The sequence below is a fragment of the Nycticebus coucang genome, chromosome 6 (genome assembly GCF_027406575.1).
Source record: "Nycticebus coucang isolate mNycCou1 chromosome 6, mNycCou1.pri, whole genome shotgun sequence".
Classification (NCBI taxonomy): Eukaryota; Metazoa; Chordata; class Mammalia; order Primates; family Lorisidae; genus Nycticebus; species Nycticebus coucang.
In genome coordinates, this window is record NC_069785.1 from 114,943,651 (window position 1) to 114,962,435 (window position 18,785).

Below are 18,785 nucleotides of genomic sequence, written 5' to 3' on the forward strand. Positions count from 1 at the left end.
TCTAGCTGTTCTGTGAAAAGAGCTGTGTCCTGTATAATCGAGTGAAATTGCCAAAAACTATTCTCATGTAGGCAGGGAACCTAAAGTGATGTGGTCTATCTAAGATCAGGTTTGCATTAGCAAATAAAAAATGATAGCTGCTATAGTCTTTAAATGTTTTTAAAGTCCAAGCTCTTTTATTCATTGTTACAGTCCAAATGCCTTAAGTCCCAGACATAGTAGGTGGTCGGCAAATATTGGTTGAATATCCTAAGTAACTCCCCTGTTAAGAGATCCATTTCCTTCGTTTATCTGTTCCCCAGGGCTTCTGGGGTGAGCTAGCAGGAGGTTGAGAAGGAGAAATTCTGGTTAGAGTTGTTTTATGTTTATTTTTTAGACAGGTCTCACTCTTACATAGGCTGGAGGGTAGTGGCACAGTCATAGCTCATTGCAGCCTCCAACTCCTGGGCTCAAGCAGTCCACTGGCTTCAGCTACATTCCGAGGAGCTGGACTACAGCTGCACTGTGCCACCATGCCCAGCTGGTGTTTTAAATTGTTCATATGGACAAAATCTCACTATGTTGCCCAGGCTGGCCTCAAACTCATGGCCTCTAGTGGTCCTTCCTGCTTTGGCCTTGGAAAGTGCTAGGATTACAGGCATGAGCCATTGCACGTGGTCTTGGTTAGAGCTTTGGAAACATATGATTATACTGAGTCCTGTGATCCAAGGGAAAAAAAAAAAAAAAAAGGGAAAGCCAGGGCGGCACCTGTGGCTCAAAGGAGTAAGGCGCTGGCCCCATATGCCGGAGGTGGCGGGTTCAAACCCAGCCCCGGCCAAAAACTGCAAGAAACAAAACAAAAAGGAAAGCCAAAAAAAGGTTATACCATCAACAACTTTTGAGGCTAAAGTCTTGAGCCGTAGCTCCTATCAGGATGATGAGATAAACTCTCAAGTGTTTTAAAATCTTTATTGCTTTTACAAAATAGTTGAACTCCTCAGGAGCACAAATTGATTATTTCCTTTGAGAACACTGCCAAAATTTACAAAACTGAAAATAAAGTGTTTATGTGCACAGTCACGTGGACATAACTCTGATCTGGCACCCACCTCTTGCAGCTTGTATTTGTATGTCCTGAGGTGCTACAGGGGGCTGAACTTTTAGGATACAGAGGTTTCTTTTATTGTAGAGGATAAAGAGAGGATGGTCCCAGGAAACTGACTTTGCTAGCTTTTCCTTTCTCTACCAGAGACTAAAACCTTTTTCCAGTTTCAGCCAAGTGAGTAGTTACATTTGTTTGTTTATGTATTTCTGAGACAAACTTTTACTTTTTTGCCCTTGGTAGAGTGCTGTGGTGTCACTCAGGTGATCCTCTTGCCTCAGCCTCCTGAGTAGCTGGGACTATAGGCACCTCCCACAGTGCCTGGCTATTTTTTAGAGACAGGGTGTCACTCTTGCTCAGGTTGATCTTGAACTCCAGAGCTCAAGCAATCTACCCTCCTCAGCCTCCCAGAGTGCTAGGATTACAGGCATGAGCCACTGTGCCCAGCCATGTGGCTAGTAACTTCTGTGCAGTAATCATGCAGAGTCATGGAGCAGTGGTCCCCAACCTTTTTAGCACCAGAGACTGGTTTCATGGAAGACAGTTTCTCCACGGTCTGGGAGGTAGGGTGGTTTTTATAGGCGTCTACAAGCAATTGATTTATCCTGGTCTCTATGCAGTCAACCTCTCCACTGATGATAATCCGTGTTTGTGGCTGTTGCCCAGCACTGGCATCACCAGCTCAATTCCACCTCAGATGATCACGCATTAGATTCTCCTAAGTAGCTTTCAGCCTAGGTCCTCAGAGTCGCAGTTTGCAGTCGGGAGGGTTCGCAGCTCCTGTGAGGATCTCATGCTGCCACTGCGGAGCTGACATGGTGCTCAGGCAGTGACGTGAGAGGTGGGAGCTCGCTCCTTGTCCGCTGCTCACCTGCCGTGCGGTCTATTACCAGGCTTATGGGACCACAGTCTTAAAGCTCCTCTTGGCAGGGGAGAGGTGGAGAGGACACACAGCCTCATCTTGATATGGTTAACATACACACTTCAAAATATCTATTATCAAGCTCAGAGTTCATGCCGGGCGGCAGGGGAATAATCACAAGGCCTTGGATGATGAAATGACTTGTTGGCACTCTCCTGTCTCCATTATTGTCCAACTTTCTAGTGCCACAAGTCCAGTTGTGTGGGTTGAGCCTTCCAAGCCTAGTGTTGTTGGGAGAGAGAGTAAAGGCAAAACCAAACAGGAAATAAGTAAGCCAGAAGTCATCGCCTAACACAACTGCCCAGAGAAGTTGAAACATATTTTAAGTGTTTTCAGAATGTTTGTAGATATCAAAGAACCAAACCATCTGGGTGGAATATTTCACTACTCTTACATCTTTCATACAGAGATAAATTTTGAACTGGAAAAAGCTTATCCCTGCCCAAGTTAACATACTTTGTACTTAACACCTCATTCAGAACTTCCAAGCAACTTAAGTCCTAATTAGTAATAAAGCTTAGAAGCACATAACTATTAATGTTTTCCTTTTAATCATTTGCCCAAGAGCCAAGGAATCCCTCCCTATCCCACTCTTACTTCTGCCAAGATATTAATTTCAGTCTACTCCTCCCCTGTGCCCTGCCCTGCCCTCTTCATGCCTTTGGGTTTTTTTTTAAATATTCTTCCCAGTGGCTTGAGCCTCCTGCTCTGATTCTCTGGGGACTGTGCCAATCCTACTCCTCACCTGACCCTACCCTGTTCTCTTATTCTTGTCTTTCAGTAGAGTCTACTCTGTCCTTTTCCAAGGTATCTTCCATCCTGGCTAAATACTGGCTCCAGGCGGTTAGCAGGGGAGAGCGTATCTGTAGGACTCAGTATTTCTGAAAGAAATTTTTAGTTTGGTCACCTTATAAGCCCAGACTGGAGATTGGAGGCTATGAGCTGGAGGAGGAGGAAACATCCAAGAATGTTTAGGGTCCGTTTCAGAAGGCTCAGTGGCCACCTGCAGAGACCGTGTGAGGACTGGTGAAGGGAATCGTGCCCAGCCCAGAAGGAGAGGTGGATGGGAGGTGGCAGCAGCCACTGTTTGCCTCTAGCCTGCTGTTGTCAGACAGGAGAGCAGGCCGTTATTTTTGGATTATTTTCTAAAGAGAAGGTGGAACCCAAATTTATGTGTGAAATGTGATTTTATATGTTTGCAAGGATTTTAAGTTGTTTTAGTTTGTTTTTAATACTGGACAAATAAAACAGCTGTGGGCAGATATGATGGGCTTCCAACCTATAACTTATAGAGAATCTGTGAAAAGTGGTTCAGGTAAGCCCTAATTATTAGGACTTTTGTTATACTTACAAGCCTGTGAAATGCCAACGTGAGACTCTTTGAGTGAATTTGATTTGTGTGCAACTTCAAAATTGATGTGTCTCCTAAGGGATTGTGAGGTGTTAGGAAGCTGGCCTGAGCTGGGGTGAACTTGTAAGGGTGACCGGGGTCTGGAACAGATCACCTGGCCTCTCTAGGGAACATGCCTGATTCTAAAGTGGCCCTTAGGCTACATGGGTTTCTGAAGGGTCAGTGTCCTCTCCCATCACCACCCGGAGAGGGAATTCCCTCTCCCTCAGAAACATTATAGACTCTCCCCCAAGTCTTGCTTTTACAGCTTTCTAAATCTGTAATAAGCCTGGATTAATCCATCAGGATGATCAATCTGCAGACAGATTGGCTCAATTCCAAAGGTAAAGTCTAAGCTCCTTCGTATAAGAGAGGCTGAGCCTCACATCTTACATTCTAATGACAAAACCTTGTGTGTCCCCTGAATACCTTGTTTTGTTTCACACCTGAGCGTTTGCTCAGCTTGAGGGCTGCAGGGCACACACCCCTGCCCCTTCATGACGGGGCTGACTCTTGGTTATCTTTCCAGATGTCTCTGGGAAGCTTTCTCTGAACTCCCATCTGGGATTAAATGCCCCCTTTGGAGGACCCTCAGTGTCTGTCTTAGCATTAACCATATTATAGTGTATCGAGATGGGTTGTTGGTGTCTGTCTGCGCCGCTGAGCTATAAGCACATCCTGTGAACTGTCCTGACAGAACGTCAGTCAGTAAATACTCCCTACTGAAATGTGGGCAAGCAGAGTGAGGCTGCCTTCAGATGATAACTTATAAAAGGAAACATAGAAAGTCCTAGAATACTTCAGACTCAGGAAGGGGTTAATAGTGTGGTGAAGCCACATTACTTGTCCCGAGTTTGGGTGTGTCATTTGTCCTGGAATCCTTTTAATATGTGTCATACTTGCTGACAGTTCAACTTTTTCTCCTGTCTTTTTCATGCTTTAGAAGGGCAGAGACTACTGATGTAATAAGGCGTGTGACTTTAGGAGAGGATGGAAAGAAGAGAACACCCATTTATTCATTGAATAAATATTAATTGACCATCTACTGGGTGCTGGGGATTTGGCAAGAACAAAACCAATGAATTCACCCCTCACAGCTTGCTTTCTGGTGTGTAGGGGAATAGAAAATAAATAACAATATATGGTGTTTAGGATGGTGGAGGAGCTACAGAGAGCAAGAAATCAGAAGATGGATGGTGGTGTTGGGAGAAGAGAGCCAGGAGCTGCAGTGTTGGGCAGGGTGGTCTCTGAGGTGGGCGCTGCAGGAAGGCTTGCAGGGGTAGGCAGAGCCCTGGAGCAGGTGGGCCAGGGAGGGCGGGGGAGGGCTGGTCAGAAAGCCACGTGGGTGGGGAAGGGAGTTTACAGAGGGTGCAGGTCCTTAAGCCATGGCAAGGGCTCAGGATGGAAGTTGCTGGGAGGTTTTGAGAAAATTCAGTGCTCTGACTTTCCACATGTCCAGCACAGGGCTAATTGTTCACGTAAACTACCTCATGTAATCTTGTAAAGTACCCACAAGCTATATGGTGTTATCATCTCGTAGATGAGGATGTACGTGGACCTTCTCCAAGTCAGACATGCAGTCAGTGAGGGAGCCTGGAAGACTCTAGCCCTCTCTAAGTCCCAGCTTGTCCTCTGCAAATAAGCAGGAGTGACAAAAGAGAAACAAAATGTATTCTGAGAGAGTATCATCAAGAGAAATGGTACCTGTAGACTTGATGCAGTCGTGGGAATCAAACGGTCATATGAATAAAGGGCCTAGCACAGTGCGGGAATTCAATAAATGTTCATTGTTTTTTTTTTTTTTACTGTAGAATTATCTTTTTATTTTGGGTAAAAACCCACAGTCATTTTGGGGAGCTGTAATTAAGATTTAACAGCATTATAATTCTAACAAATAACTTAAATATCCTTGTGAGATAAATATAGTAATATTTTATGGGTATTTTGGAACCCAACAGTATTAAGACTACAAATCACACTAGCTTACATCTATCACCAATGATTCATACTGATTCTTTCTAATGAATTGACCATTACATTTCCAAAGTTCTGAAATGGCCAACAGACCATAGAAAGATAATTCTTTAGGCTCCTGCTTGAAACCAACAGCTTCAGCAAACTGCTGGCCTTGATTCAGGGCCAACATTGTTTTTTTTTTTGCAGTTTTGGCTGGGGCTGGGCTTGAACCTGCCACCCCCGGTACAGATCTGCTGCTCCACGTCAGAGAGCCCCACACGGGCACTGGTGTGCCCTTGATAGAGTTTAGCTGCTGCATCCTCCTCTACCTCCTTCCTGACTCTGGGTTCAGTTTTCTTATCTGAATTTTGAGCCCATTGCACTGCTCTCCAAGGCAGTTTCCAGGCATAAAGGTCTTTATTGATTCTACATTGTCTTGGCTGATTGTTACACACTCCTCTTAACGCCCAGTGAAGGGTGTGCACTGTAGGAGCTTGTCGGTCCCCAGTGGGTGACTCAAGGGGGGTGATGACAGAATGGTCAGGTTAAATACCATGTCCTGTTCACGTTTGGTTGGGTCAGTTATCTTGCCAAAGGGGCCTGACTGACTGCTCCAAGGAAGATCTTAGAGTTTCTGAAAACGAATGCAAAACACAAAATATCACTGCTCCCCCAGCCCTGCTGGCGTGTGTTTGCCGCCTGGCTGTCATCCTTATTACTTTATGATTTTACCTTCTGACCTTACTGACTCTGACAGTTGTTAGTCTCTTAAAAAAGGATTCAAGAATATTACCATTATGCAGTTGCCTAGCAACAGGTCCTAAAATACATCTGGCTTTAATAGAAGAGCTAAAATGAGTTTTCATTTTTTGGCATTGTCTCTCTCCTTTTTCTCCCTCCTCCCTCCCCCTTTCTTTTTCTTTTTCTTTGTGTGTGTGTGTGTATCAACCATGAATTGCACTAGAATTTCTCACTAATCCTTTTTGAACTGTCCAAAGCTGAGATACAACATAGCATTTCTCCATCCTGGGAAGCTGTAGCAACACTACCTTGGCACAGGAACCCTGGACGCCAGCCCGCTCACAGCACGCGTGGAATCCGTATTGTCAAATCTCTCATTGCTCTCTAAGGAGGCTTTGCCAGCACTTTTAAGAATGTGAGGAGGAGGAGGTTCTGTTCAACCCTCATGCAGGCATGTTCCAGTACAGTTTGCCAAACGGTTACAAACATCATTTTCTGACCTGTAAAACATTCTGTTCATCATTCCAGTTTCTCTTCCCCAGCAAATTCTCTCTCTTCCTTTTTTTTTTTTTTAATAATTGCAATATTTTCTCAGTCTGTATCTAGTGCACTTTGCCTTATCACCTGGTGAAAAGAAAAGAAACAGGCTCAGTGCCCGTAGCTCAGTGAGTAGAGCGCTGGCCACATTCACCCAGCCTGGCTTGGGCCTGCTAAATAGCAATGACAATTGCAACCAAAAAATAGCTGGGTGTTGTGGTGGGTGCCGGTTGTCCCAGCTACTTGGGAGGCTGAGGCAAGAGAATCACTTAAGCCCAGGAGTTTGAGGTTGCTGTGAGCTGTGAGGCCACGGCACTCTACCAAGGGTGACATAATGATACTCTGTCTCAAAAAAAGTAAAAAAAAAGAACAAAAAAAAAACAGTGAAAAGGAAAAACAGAATGTATTTCATTTCTCTTGTCTACTGCTGGATTTCTGCATGTGGAAATATATCAATTTGCAGAAATACTTCCAGTGGCAAAGGTCGCCCACAGCCTCACCAGGCCATGAGGTCCAGAAGTCTGTAGGCCAGGTCTGCACACAAGCCCTTGGTCACCAGGCAGTGCCTACAGAGATTCAGGGGTATGGAGTTTGGGAAGGGGAACATGGCGGGGAGGGTGTGCCTTGAGGGGTTAGAACATTCACATTTAGTTAAGAACTAGTCTAAAATTAGTTTCCATTGCCCAACATCAATCCCAGGCTGTTTCCAAGCTGACCTGATCATAACCAGTTAAAGGTACTGATTCAAAGCCTCTTTTCTGCAGATTCTGCTTCAGTAGATCAGGCGTAGAACTTGGGAAACAGCTTCTAACAAGTGCCCTGGTGATTCACAACAGGCAAGTTTAGGAAACAGGGTAGAGTCCAGGTGGTTTCAACTGCAGATCAGGCGTTCTGTGGCCTTACTGGAGATCGACTGTCAGCTGCAGATACACCGCCGGCTTGTGCTGCCCCATGGCTCAGCTCCATGCCTTTGCTCATTGCTCCACACACTGCCCACTGGCTTCTGGCCCCTGGCCGTCTTCACCAGGCTTCCCTGTGTCTGAAGGCTCAGCGTAGGTATGGTTTCCTTATGTTTCTGGAATACCCAGCTCTCGCTTCTAACAAAGGAACAGTACCTAGAATTTATTACACTTAGTGGTTTGCCTGCCACAGTGCCATTTCCTGCTTTATTTTCTTTGCAGGCCTCTACCTCATATTCCTCAATTTGAATGAAAGCTGTGGGAGGGGGAACCTGTGTGTTTGCATTCCTGTGTGCTTGGTCCCAGGCTCTTGCAAGAGGCCCTGGCAAGTGGGGATTGCTTGATAGACACTTGCCTGTTAACCTTTGTTTGCAACGTTGGACCATGAACTTCTGCATAGCTGGGTCCTTCATCTCTGCAATCCTAGCACTGCACTCAGTGCCAGTCCATCAAAGGGTAGTTGGTTGAGTCACTGAGTTATATGACTCTATAACCTGTATTGTCAAAGCACTCATCACTGTGCCCCACTTAGGGCTCTTAGTGCAGGGGGATTAGGCAAATGCAAGCTTGAAAGGGGAAAAAAAGAGCCAAATGGGGGAAAAGCTTGGAAACCTGGAAGAGGGCAGAGGAAAGGGATGTGCAGAGAGAGAAGGAGAATGGTGGGGAGGAAGTTTTCTGGGAGTGGATGGGAATAACTGCTGAATGTTTCTAAACAACTCAGCTTTTGTTAGTAGTTTCTAAAGCCTGGGAGTCACCCAATGCCGTCTCTACAACCTGCCCTTCCCTGGAAATGGCTCTGCACACCACCTAACCTGGGGGGAGCATTGGCACAGCCTGTGGTTATGAGGGCATGTGCCAGGGTACTGTCCTTAGTTCCAGCCCTGGTCGACATTTGTCTTGGGCAAAATGCTCTAAAGCCTTTACTGTTCAGCCTCCTCATCAATAAACATGGTTGTACTAATAGTAACCTGTGGCATAGGGCTATTGTGGAAATCTAAAATGGTGATTCATACAAAGTAGTTGACCCAGTGGCTAGCACATCATTTCTGACCAGTTGTGGTTTAGTTGACCCAGAGGCTAGCACCTCATTTCTGACCAGTTGTAGTTTGTGCTGGCTGGGTCAGTGCTCAGCAGGAGAGCAGCTAAGTGCCTGGGCTTCAGAACAAGATGAGAGCTCTAGAGAGTAGCCCTCTGATACTGCTGAGATTTGTGACCATGCGGAAGTATTTACGTCTTTGAGTCTCACATCCTCCAAGTGGGGATGAGAGCTCCTTTCTTCACGCTGAGTACTTTACCTCCATTAGCGTGTGTGCTCCACCCGACTAGCCTATAAGAATATTACGCCTGGTGTGGTGCCTGTGGTTCAAGCAGCTAAGACGCCAGCCACATATACCTGAGCTGGCAGGTTCAAATCCAGCCCGGGCCGCCAAACAACAATGATGGCTGCAACAAAAAATAGCTGGGCGTTGTGGCGGGTGCCTGTAGTCCCAGCTACTTGGGAGGCGGAGGCAGGAGAATTGCTTGAGCCCAGGAGTTGGAGGTTGCTGTGAGCTGTGAGGCCACAGCACACTACCCAGGGCGACAGCTTGAGGCTTTGTCTCAAAAATAAATAAATAAATGAATAAAAAATAAAGAATATTATGTCCAGGTACCCATGACCCAGTTCCAGCAAGTATCAACTAACAATCATCATTTCATTTAAAACCTCCACCTACCCCGCCCTTGCCTATCCCTGCCATCCTGGTTATTTTTAAGCAAAATCCAGATAGAATATCACTTCCTCTGTCAACATATCTCACAACATTTTGGTGACTTTGCCGTAACTGGACTTCTAAGTAAACAAACTTGGTTCTAGACAAGGCACAGGGTTGGATTCCTTGACTGTTGTTACGTTCTTGCCTTTCAGCTTCAGAGCCACCCTTGTCAGCCCACTGATGAGCTGACACCAGTCAGGCTGCAGGTGGCACTGGAGATGGAGAAAGAATGACAGCTACACGTAAAACTCACCAAGAAACAAGGCTGGCTGGGAGAGTTGCAGGGAACGATTTTTATTTATTTATTTATTTTGGTGTTGGCCTTGTGCAGAGAAACATGGAAAAGGATAGCTGGGCAACTGTTGGAGGCAACAGCCCAGCCAGGTTCTCCCAGTGGAAACCTGTGTCCAAACCTAAAGGGCACACATAGCGCACAGCCTCTGGGGACTGTCCGGAGACACCAAGGCCTCTTTAGAGCTGGTCTTTTAAAGCAACAACAATGAGCTTTAGCAGCTGCACAAGCAAAATAGTAACAAGAAAAGCCCATTTGACAAAACTATTGCTTGGGCTTGTCACTTCGAGCTGTCATTTTGGCTAACTTGTCAAGAATTCTTTACATCCCAAATCTGAAAGAATTCTAAAATACCTAAGCTCTGTGGTGAGCAGAAAGCGGAGCACAGATCCTTCTCAGTATGGATGCCTCAGCCATTCTGAGACTACAGTGCTGTTTGAAAGTGTCTTTCCCTGTTTTTCTCACAGAGCTCACTCTACTACTTAAGCAATTAGCTCCAAAAAACCCAGCAGTGCTTGTGTAAGAGAAAATATGGTAAAGCTGCAACTTCCTAATTCTCTCTGTAGATAATATCTGTTCATCCTGGGGGGACTCCAGCCCCAGTGCAATCACCTGATACGTTCTTTGTGATTGGCCTAAGGTGAATGAAGGTAAGCTTGGAGCACAGAGGGAGCTTTTGATTTATTTATTTGGGGTAGTGCTGCCAGTATTCCTATCACAGTATGATTTCTGAGGGAGACAGTATTATGTAACCAGTGAATCACATAAAAACCACCTCCAGTCTTCCAGCTAGGGAGAGTTTCTCTCTTTTTCTTGGTAACAAGCTTCAGATTGTCAGTGAGGAGAGGCAAGTAGCCCACTGTGTTCTGTTGCAGAACAGTTTTGATGTCACCTCTAGCTGTGAATGGGAGTCCAGACGCCTTTGGAAGGTGAGCCTGCATATCTGCCCCAGGCCAGGCAGAGGTTTCTATGCTTCAGTCAGCAAGGATAAAGTTCTCCTTTAAAGGGGCTGCTGAGATTCCTGTTTCAAGACATCATCTATCTCATCACAGGACCAGGGGGAGGGGGAGGGAACATGGCTTCTCTGAACTTGCTGTGCTGCAAGAGCAAGTTTGATTGGAACTTTCGATCATAACTTTCCATGGATTCTTATTCTCCAGCAGCCACTGGCTGTGGCTGCATGTTTGCCACTCTTTTGAATTTGTTTGCGCAAGGCAGGGTTGTCATAGTGAGGGGCTCACGGCAGTGGGTCTAATCCAAGAATTTCCCTCCTCCAGCTGTAACCAGCAGGGGCTGGCTGCAGCTGTTCCAATCTCTACACAGCAGAAACTTCAGCAAAATACTGTGGCTCCTTTAAACTAGGTGGAGGACAGGCTGACACCGGGACAGAATCAGGTTGCCCTATCTAAGCAAGGCTGGCCCTCAGAGACTCTCACTACAGGCCTGAAAGATAGCTTCAAGATACTTCCTGAGGCTGTAGGGGAAGGGCCATAAGCACAAGCTTACTGACAAAGAGGAGGTTAGCTATAGTTCCTGGGGCTTCCAGATCTGTTCTAACCCCACTAGTTTGAGTTGCCAAATAGTTCTGTGCAATGCTTCCTAAAGGTCCCAAATTAAATTGTCTACCAATAACTATTCAGAGACAACCTAACATTTCAAACTTACAATTATAAAAAGCATAATTAATATTTTAAAAAATGCTGAAAGGAGCCAGCAGAAGGATTCTGGCAACATAAAAAATCAGAGCAGATCAATTCCCCCAAGAGATTACAAGGGAGATGCAGCAGAAAATACCATTCACTGAGAAATTGCTGAAATGTCAGAATCCAGAATATGGATAGCAAATAAAATGGATGGAATTGAGGAGAAGGTGAAAAAAGAATTCCAAAAAATAGTTATCTCAAGAAAATAGTGAATTTAAAGACAAAGTCATCAGGATTTGGACATAATGAGGAAAGATATAGCAGGCTCTTCAAAACACTATAGAGAACCTCAGTAATAGAATGGAACATGGAGAAGAAAGAATTCATAAATTGAAGATAAGACTTTTGAACTGTCCCAATCATTCAGAGAGGTAGTAAAAAAAGAGACAAAAAGAAATATTCCCAAGTGGCGCCTGTGGCTCAGTCGGTAAGGCGCCGGCCCCATATACCGAGGGTGGCAGGTTCAAACCCGACCCCGGCCAAAATGTAACCAAAAAATAGCCGGGCGTTGTGGCGGGTGCCTGTAGTCCCAGCTACTCGGGAGGCTGAGGCAAGAGAATCGCTTAAGCCCAGGAGTTGGAGGTTGCTGTGAGCTGTGAGACCACCGCACTGTACTGAGGGCCATAAAGTGAGACTCTGTCTCTACAAAAAAAAAAAAAAAAGAAATATTCCCTGAGAGAGTTATGGGATTGTTCCAAAAGATTAAACATCTGAATTATAGGGATTCCTGAAGAAGAAGAAGAAGAAGAAGGTCCTAAAAGCACTGATGCTCTACTTCAAGATATCATGGTAGAGAATTTCCCAGGCATTGTAAGAGACACAGAAATTCAGATAGTAGATAGTTTCAGAACCCCAGCATGACTTGATCCAAACAAAGCATTTCATAGACACATTGCAATTAACTTTGCCAAAGTCAATATGAAAGAAAATAGGCCTATGTGAGACATGGAGGCCATCTCCAACAAACCCACAGCCAGTGCCATATTTAATGGAGTAAAACCGAAAGCATTCCACTTAGGACTGGAACTAGACAAGGATGCTCATTATCACCATGGCTATTCAACATAGTGCTGGAAGTCCTAGCCATTGCAATTAGGCAAGAGAAGGAGAGCAACAGTATTCAAATGGGGACAGAGGAAGTCAAACTCTCACTCTTCACACATGGCTTGATCTCATATCTGGAAACCCCCAGGGAGTCAACTACAAAGCTCTTAGAAATGATAGTAACATCTTGGGATACAAAATCAGTGCCCACAAGTCAGTAGCCTTCATGTATGCCTATAACAGTCAAGGTGAGAATAAAATCAAAGACACAATACCAGTAGCTCCAAAGAAGATGAAATATGTGGGAATATATCTAACAGAGGATGTGAAGGATCTCTATAAAGAGAACTTTGAAACCCTGAGAAAAGAAATAGCAGGAGATGTTAACAAATGGAAGAAAATACAATGTTCATGTGTGAGAAGAATCAACATCATTAAAATGTCCATCCTACCTAAAGCAATCTATACATTTAATGCAATCCCCATCAAAGCACCAATGTTATACTTTGAAGAGCTTGAAAAAATAGTAATTCATTTCATATGGAACCAGAAAACCTGAATAGCCAATAATTTTTAAAAATAAAACAAATCTGGAGGCATCACATTACCATACTTCAAGTTATACTACAAGTCTATAGTGACCAAGATAGCATGGTACTGACAAAAAAATAAAGCTAGAGTCTATGGAATTTGACAGAGAATCTAGAGATAAACCCAGCCACACATTGCCATCTGATCTTTGATAAACCAAACAAAAGGATGCACTGGGGAAAAGAATCCCTATTTAATAAATGGTGCTAGGTGAACTTGTTAGTCATATGTAGAAAACTGAAACTGAACTTGCACCTCTCACCATTGACAAAAATTGATTCTCACTGGATAAAAGAGTTAAATTTAAGACATGAAACAATAAAAATTCTAGAAGAGAGTGTGGGGAAAAGGCTCAACAAAATTGGCCTGGGAAAAGATTTTATGAAGACCCCGTTGGCAATTGTAGCAACACTAAAAATAAATACATGGGACATGATCAAGCTAAAAGGCTTCTGCACAGCTAAGGGTACCATAATGAAAGCAAACAGACAGCCTTCAGAATGGAAGAAGATATTTGCATGTTACAAATATGACAAAGGGCTGATAACTAGAATATACAGAGAACTCTAATCAACAAGAAAAGAGCAAACAACCTCCATTGAGGAGGTTGACTTGGGTAAGAGACTTGAACAGAAACTTCTCTGAAGATGACAGACTAACAGCCAACAAACATGTGAAAAAATGCTCATCATCTTTAATCATCAGAGAAATGCAAATCAAAACCTCTGAGATACCATTTAACTCCAGTGAGATTAGTCTACATCACAAAGCCCCAAATCTGCAGATGCTGGCATGCTGCCACATGTTAAGGCAGTGGCCCATTTATGCCCATGGTGTCTGCTCACACATTTCTCTTTGGCTTGGAGAGAAGGGAATACTTCTATACTGCTGGTGGGACTGCAAACTAACACAACCTTTATGGAAAGAAGTATAGAGAATTCTCAAAGAACTAAAAGTCAACCTTCCATTTGATCCTATAATCCCATCTACTGAAAGGAAAAAAAAAATGTTTTAACACAAGGACATTTGCACCAGAATGTTTATCATAGCTCAATCCACAATTGCCAAGACCTGGAAGTAACTGAAGAGCACATTAATGTATGAATGGATTAACAAGTTGTGGTATGGCTCGGCACCTGTAGCCAAGTGTCTAAGGCACCAGCCACATACACCAGAGCTGGCGGGTTCAAATCCAGCCTGGGCCTGCCAAAGAAGAATGACAACTACAACCAAAAAATAGCCAGGCATTGTGGCAGGTGCCTATAGTTCCAGCTACTTGGGAGGCTGAGGCAAGAGCATCGCCTAAGCTCAGGAGTTGGAGGTTGCTATGAGCTGTGATGTTATGGCACTCTACCCAGGGTGACAAGCTTGAGGCTCTGTCTCAAACAAACAAACAAAACAACAAAAAGAAAACAAACAAACAAAAAAAAACAAGCTGTGGTATATGTATACCATGGAGTACTATTTGGTCATCAGAAAAGATGGAGACTTTACACTATTGTGTTTACCTGGATGGAGTTGAAACACATTCTTCTTAGTAAAGTATCTCAAGAATGGAAATAAAGTATCCAATGTACTCAATACTAATATGAAATCAATATATAAACATAGCCTACATGCCCATATAAAAGAAAAAAACACAAATATACTCCAGCAAGGGGGAGGGGAGAGGAGGGAAAGGGCAGGTGAATGGGGAGGACAATTGGCGAGAGGAGGGAAGGCAGTTGGTGCGATCTCACTTAATGGGCACAGTGCAAGGTGTTCAGCACAGCCCGAGTGAAGGGCTCAACTACAATGTGAACTTACCTTGGCACTGAGAACAACATAACAAACATTTGTACCCTCACATTAATTTAAATTAAAATAAATAAATAAATAAATAGAAAGAAATCATGACAATGGAGAAGGAGTTGCATACATTATAGCCCATCAATTCAGCAGAATATTACATGTACCCTAAAAAATGACTGTTCTTATGAGCCTATAATAATTTGGAGGAAATGTTCCTTAAATGAAAATGAAGCAGGCATTATGACCATAATTAACAGTATCATCTAAGCTATACTTAGAAACCCAAATAAAAATTTTGTACAGAGTAAAGACCGAAAGGACTACACTGGAAGTGTTAATAGTGAGTGTTATCTTTCATAGTGAAGAGTAGTGTTTCCCTACAAAGAACCTATTAATTACAAGTGAATATCTTTTCACGGTGTTTTGCAAACAACATTCTTTTATTAGTTAACTTCTTACCTAGTCAAGCCTTTAGCAGGAAACAGAGTGATACAACCCAGGGCGGAAGACTATATTTGAAGTGAAGGGAGAAGAGATAGCTGAAAGAGGAAGAGGATGCTGTCGGGAAGATGGGACATGCCATGGAAAGTCTTGCTTTCCCATTGCACCTGGAGCCAGGAGTGTTCACTCTCATGCCCCAGGCTACTGTGGAAATCACTCTGGGGCCATCTTATGTAGAGACCTGTAAGGCAGTGGCCCAGTTATGCCCATGTTGTCTGCCCACATTTCTCTTCGGCTGTTCCTATGGGAAAGGATGTTGCTCATTCATGACAATAATTGCAAGGACTGTGATTAAATTATTAACAAGCTGCAAAAATCATTTGCTGATCTTCTGTTCCAAGCAGAAATCCAGCTTTTGTCACACTAACAAAACGTTGACCTTAGTTTATGCTTTACTTGTACATACTTAGTTGCAGGGAGAAGATGGCCTTCCTCTTTTCTTCTTTCCCCATCTTCTCATTTATTCTATTATTTCTGTGGTAATTTTTTCCAATCACATATTGCTCACGAGATAAGGCAATGCAAAAAGTTACCTTGCTTCTTGGGCACTGGTTTCTGGTCAACACTTTATTGCCTAGAGGGGTTGGTAATTTTAGCTGTGGATGGAGCACGTAAGTTACATTGACACAGCTGCTGTCAGAGATGCTGCATATCAAGCTTTTGCCTACTGACTATACCTTCAAGGCTTAGAAACTGGAGATGGCCCTAATGGCCATGGGTGCTCTTTCATTTTTCTTTAAGACATAAAGAAAGTGGGGCTGCCTTTGTATATCGGCTGCAGTCTTGGAAATGTGGGCCTTACTCTTCAAAAGGAGCCAACTGATGAAAAAATATTTGGAGCACTTCCATGGGGCAAGCTGGCTAGAAACCATACCCAGTGACAGCCAGCCTGGGGTGTGCCTCTCTTCCCTGTCCCCAGGCAACTGAGGCCCAGTGAAAGGAGAGGGTGTTCCTAGTCACCACACTGCAACCCTGCCAAGGAGAGGTTATCACTGAGGGCAATCAGAGGCTGTATGTTTTCAAAAACAATTATTTTATTTTTTCCTTATTACTAAAACATGCCAGGTCATTGCTGAATTGGAAATACAGAAAAAAATTATAAAACAATGTTTTAGGCTATTTTATTTTAAAAATATTTCATTTTGGGGGAGACAGGTAGGGCCCAAATTGGGAAAGACTTTAAATGTTTAGTAGGCAGTGAGGAACCATCGCTTTGTTTTGAAAACTATTCCTACGTATTGGTGACCACAGTACTTTCCTTCTATACGTATTGGTGACCACAGTACTTTTCTTCTAAAGGGGCACATGGTCATTTTAGCTTCATTCCGGGTCTGTTGGCTGCTCTGTGGACGCTACCGAGTTCTAGTTAGAAGGAGAGCACAGTGCGCTACATCTGAGACTACTGTTTCCTTACCTTAGACCATTCGGTGGTATCCACCCAGTACAAGGTGATTTTTCGGGCGATCATGACTTCCTGGACTCTCTTGGGCAACAACTTCTCCATCACCTGCTTAGGGGTTGGCGGCAGGGGATGGGCCTGGGCCTCGTACCCGGACACGAACTGCAGCAGCTCCCTCTGCGAATGTGGGCAGGGGGCCAGGAGGAAGACGGCATTCACAAAGCCCCGGAGCACAGCCTCGGCCTCCTTGGCCTCGCTCTCCACATCCAGCAGTCTCCTCCCGGAGCTCCGCAGGATCGGCTTCGTGGGCGACGTGATCTCGGGCCGGTCCCACTGGTAGTCCAGCAGCGTCTCCATCAGGGCGCTGTGCGTGTGGAAGGCCCCGGGCGCAGGGCCGGACAGGTGGGCGCGATCATCCAGCCTGGCCTCCAGCTCTTCCTCGAAGTCCTCCCACGAGTGAGCCCCCATCTCACGGAAGTCAGACACCCGGGAAGGCTGGCTCCGCGCCCCCTGCGAGTCAAAAAACTTGAAGTCCTAGTGGATGCCGGCCAGGCCGAATCAGCAGCTCAGGTGAAGATGATGAAACTGTTCTCCTCCTCAGAAAAAGCAGTCAAGGTATCTGGACCACTCTGTCCGTTTGGGAAGCAAGTCTTGAGATCTTGGGTCTGTGGAGTTTATTGTCAGTGACATAAAGAGTATGTGTCCTTGGTGGATCTGGTTAAGAGTTTGGCCAGGACCAGGTTCGAACCCGCCACCCTTGGCATATGGGACCGGTGCCCTACCCACTGAGCCACAGGCGCCACCCTAGGCTAGCAATTCCTGACCAGCCTGAGCAAGAGTGAGACCCTGTCTCTATAAAAAATAGAAAAATTAGGCGGGGATCATGGTGCAATCCTGTAATCCCAGCTACTCAGGAGGCTGAGGCAAGAGGATCATTTGAGCCCAGGGGTTTGAGGCTGCTGTGAGTGATGATGATAATGTCATGGAGAACAAAACAAAACAAAACTGAGCCGGCTCTTGTGGAGGCAGCTAGCGCGAGGCTGGGCAGGGCCGAGCTACGCATCGTGCCCTGCGCTGCCCAGACTAGCGAACAATACAGTCAAGATGGCTAAAGGTGACCCCAAGAAACCAAAGGGCAAGATGTCTGCCTATGCCTTCTTTGTGCAGACATGCAGAGAAGAATGTAAGAAGAAAAACCCAGAGGTCCCTGTAAATTTTGCAGAATTTTCCAGGAAGTGCTCTGAAAGGTGGAAGGCAATGTCTGGGAAAGAGAAGTCTAAATCTGATGAAATGGCAAAGGCTGATAAAGTCCGCTATGACTGGGAAATGAAGGATTATGGACCAGCTAAAGGATTAAAGAAGGACCCTAATACCCCCAAGAGGCCACCGTCTGGATTTTTCCTCTTCTATTCAGAATTCCGCCCCAAGATCAAGTCTACAAATCCTGGTATCTCTATTGGAGATGTGGCAAAAAAACTGGGTGAGATGTGGAATAACTTAAGTGACAGCAAAAAGCAGCCTTACATCACTAAGGCAGCCAAGCTGAAGGAGAAGTATGAGAAGGATGTCGTAGACTATAAATCTAAAGGACAGTTTGATGGCACAAAGGGTCCCACTAAAGTTGCCAGGAAAAAAGGTGGAAGAGAAAGAAGAGGAGGAGGAGGATGAATAAAAAACTGTTTATCTAAAAAAAAAAAAAAACTGTTTATCTGTCTCCTTGATTAGGAGAACACCGTAAATGACACATCTCTTTTTTTTTTTTTTAATTATTATTATTATTTGTTTTGCAGTGTTTTTTGCAGTGTTTTTTGCCGGGGCCAGGTTTGAACCTGCCACCTCCGGTATATGGGGCCAGCGCCCTACTCCTTTGAGCCACAGGCGCCACCCAATGATACATCTCTTAATCGAGAAAAGTCTATTGCCCTCATTGGGTTTAATCACAAAATTTGATCACGATCATATTGTAGTCTCAAAGTGCTCTAGAAATTGTCAGTGGTTTACATGAAGTGGCCACAGGTGTCTGGAGCACCCTGAAACTGTATCACAGGTGTACATATTTCCGAACATTTTAAAAATGTTTGGAAATGAGTGTTCTCCTCACTCTGTGCACTTTGCTGTTGGTGT

General features: G+C 44.6%; 1 protein-coding gene and 1 non-coding gene across 2 annotated transcripts; one reads left to right on the forward strand and one right to left on the reverse strand.

The window, feature by feature from the left end:
• Positions 1-5,399: 5,399 nt before the first annotated feature.
• Positions 5,400-5,536, reverse strand: LOC128589484 (small nucleolar RNA SNORA2/SNORA34 family). Its single transcript, XR_008381051.1, has one exon. It is a non-coding gene; the product is annotated as a small nucleolar RNA SNORA2/SNORA34 family (small nucleolar RNA).
• Positions 5,537-17,681: 12,145 nt separating this feature from the next.
• Positions 17,682-18,329, forward strand: LOC128587236 (high mobility group protein B3-like). Its single transcript, XM_053593171.1, has one exon. The coding sequence runs from the start codon at positions 17,766-17,768 to the stop codon at positions 18,327-18,329; it is 564 nt and encodes a 187-aa protein (XP_053449146.1). The 5' UTR covers positions 17,682-17,765.
• The last annotated feature ends 456 nt before the right edge of the window (positions 18,330-18,785 follow it).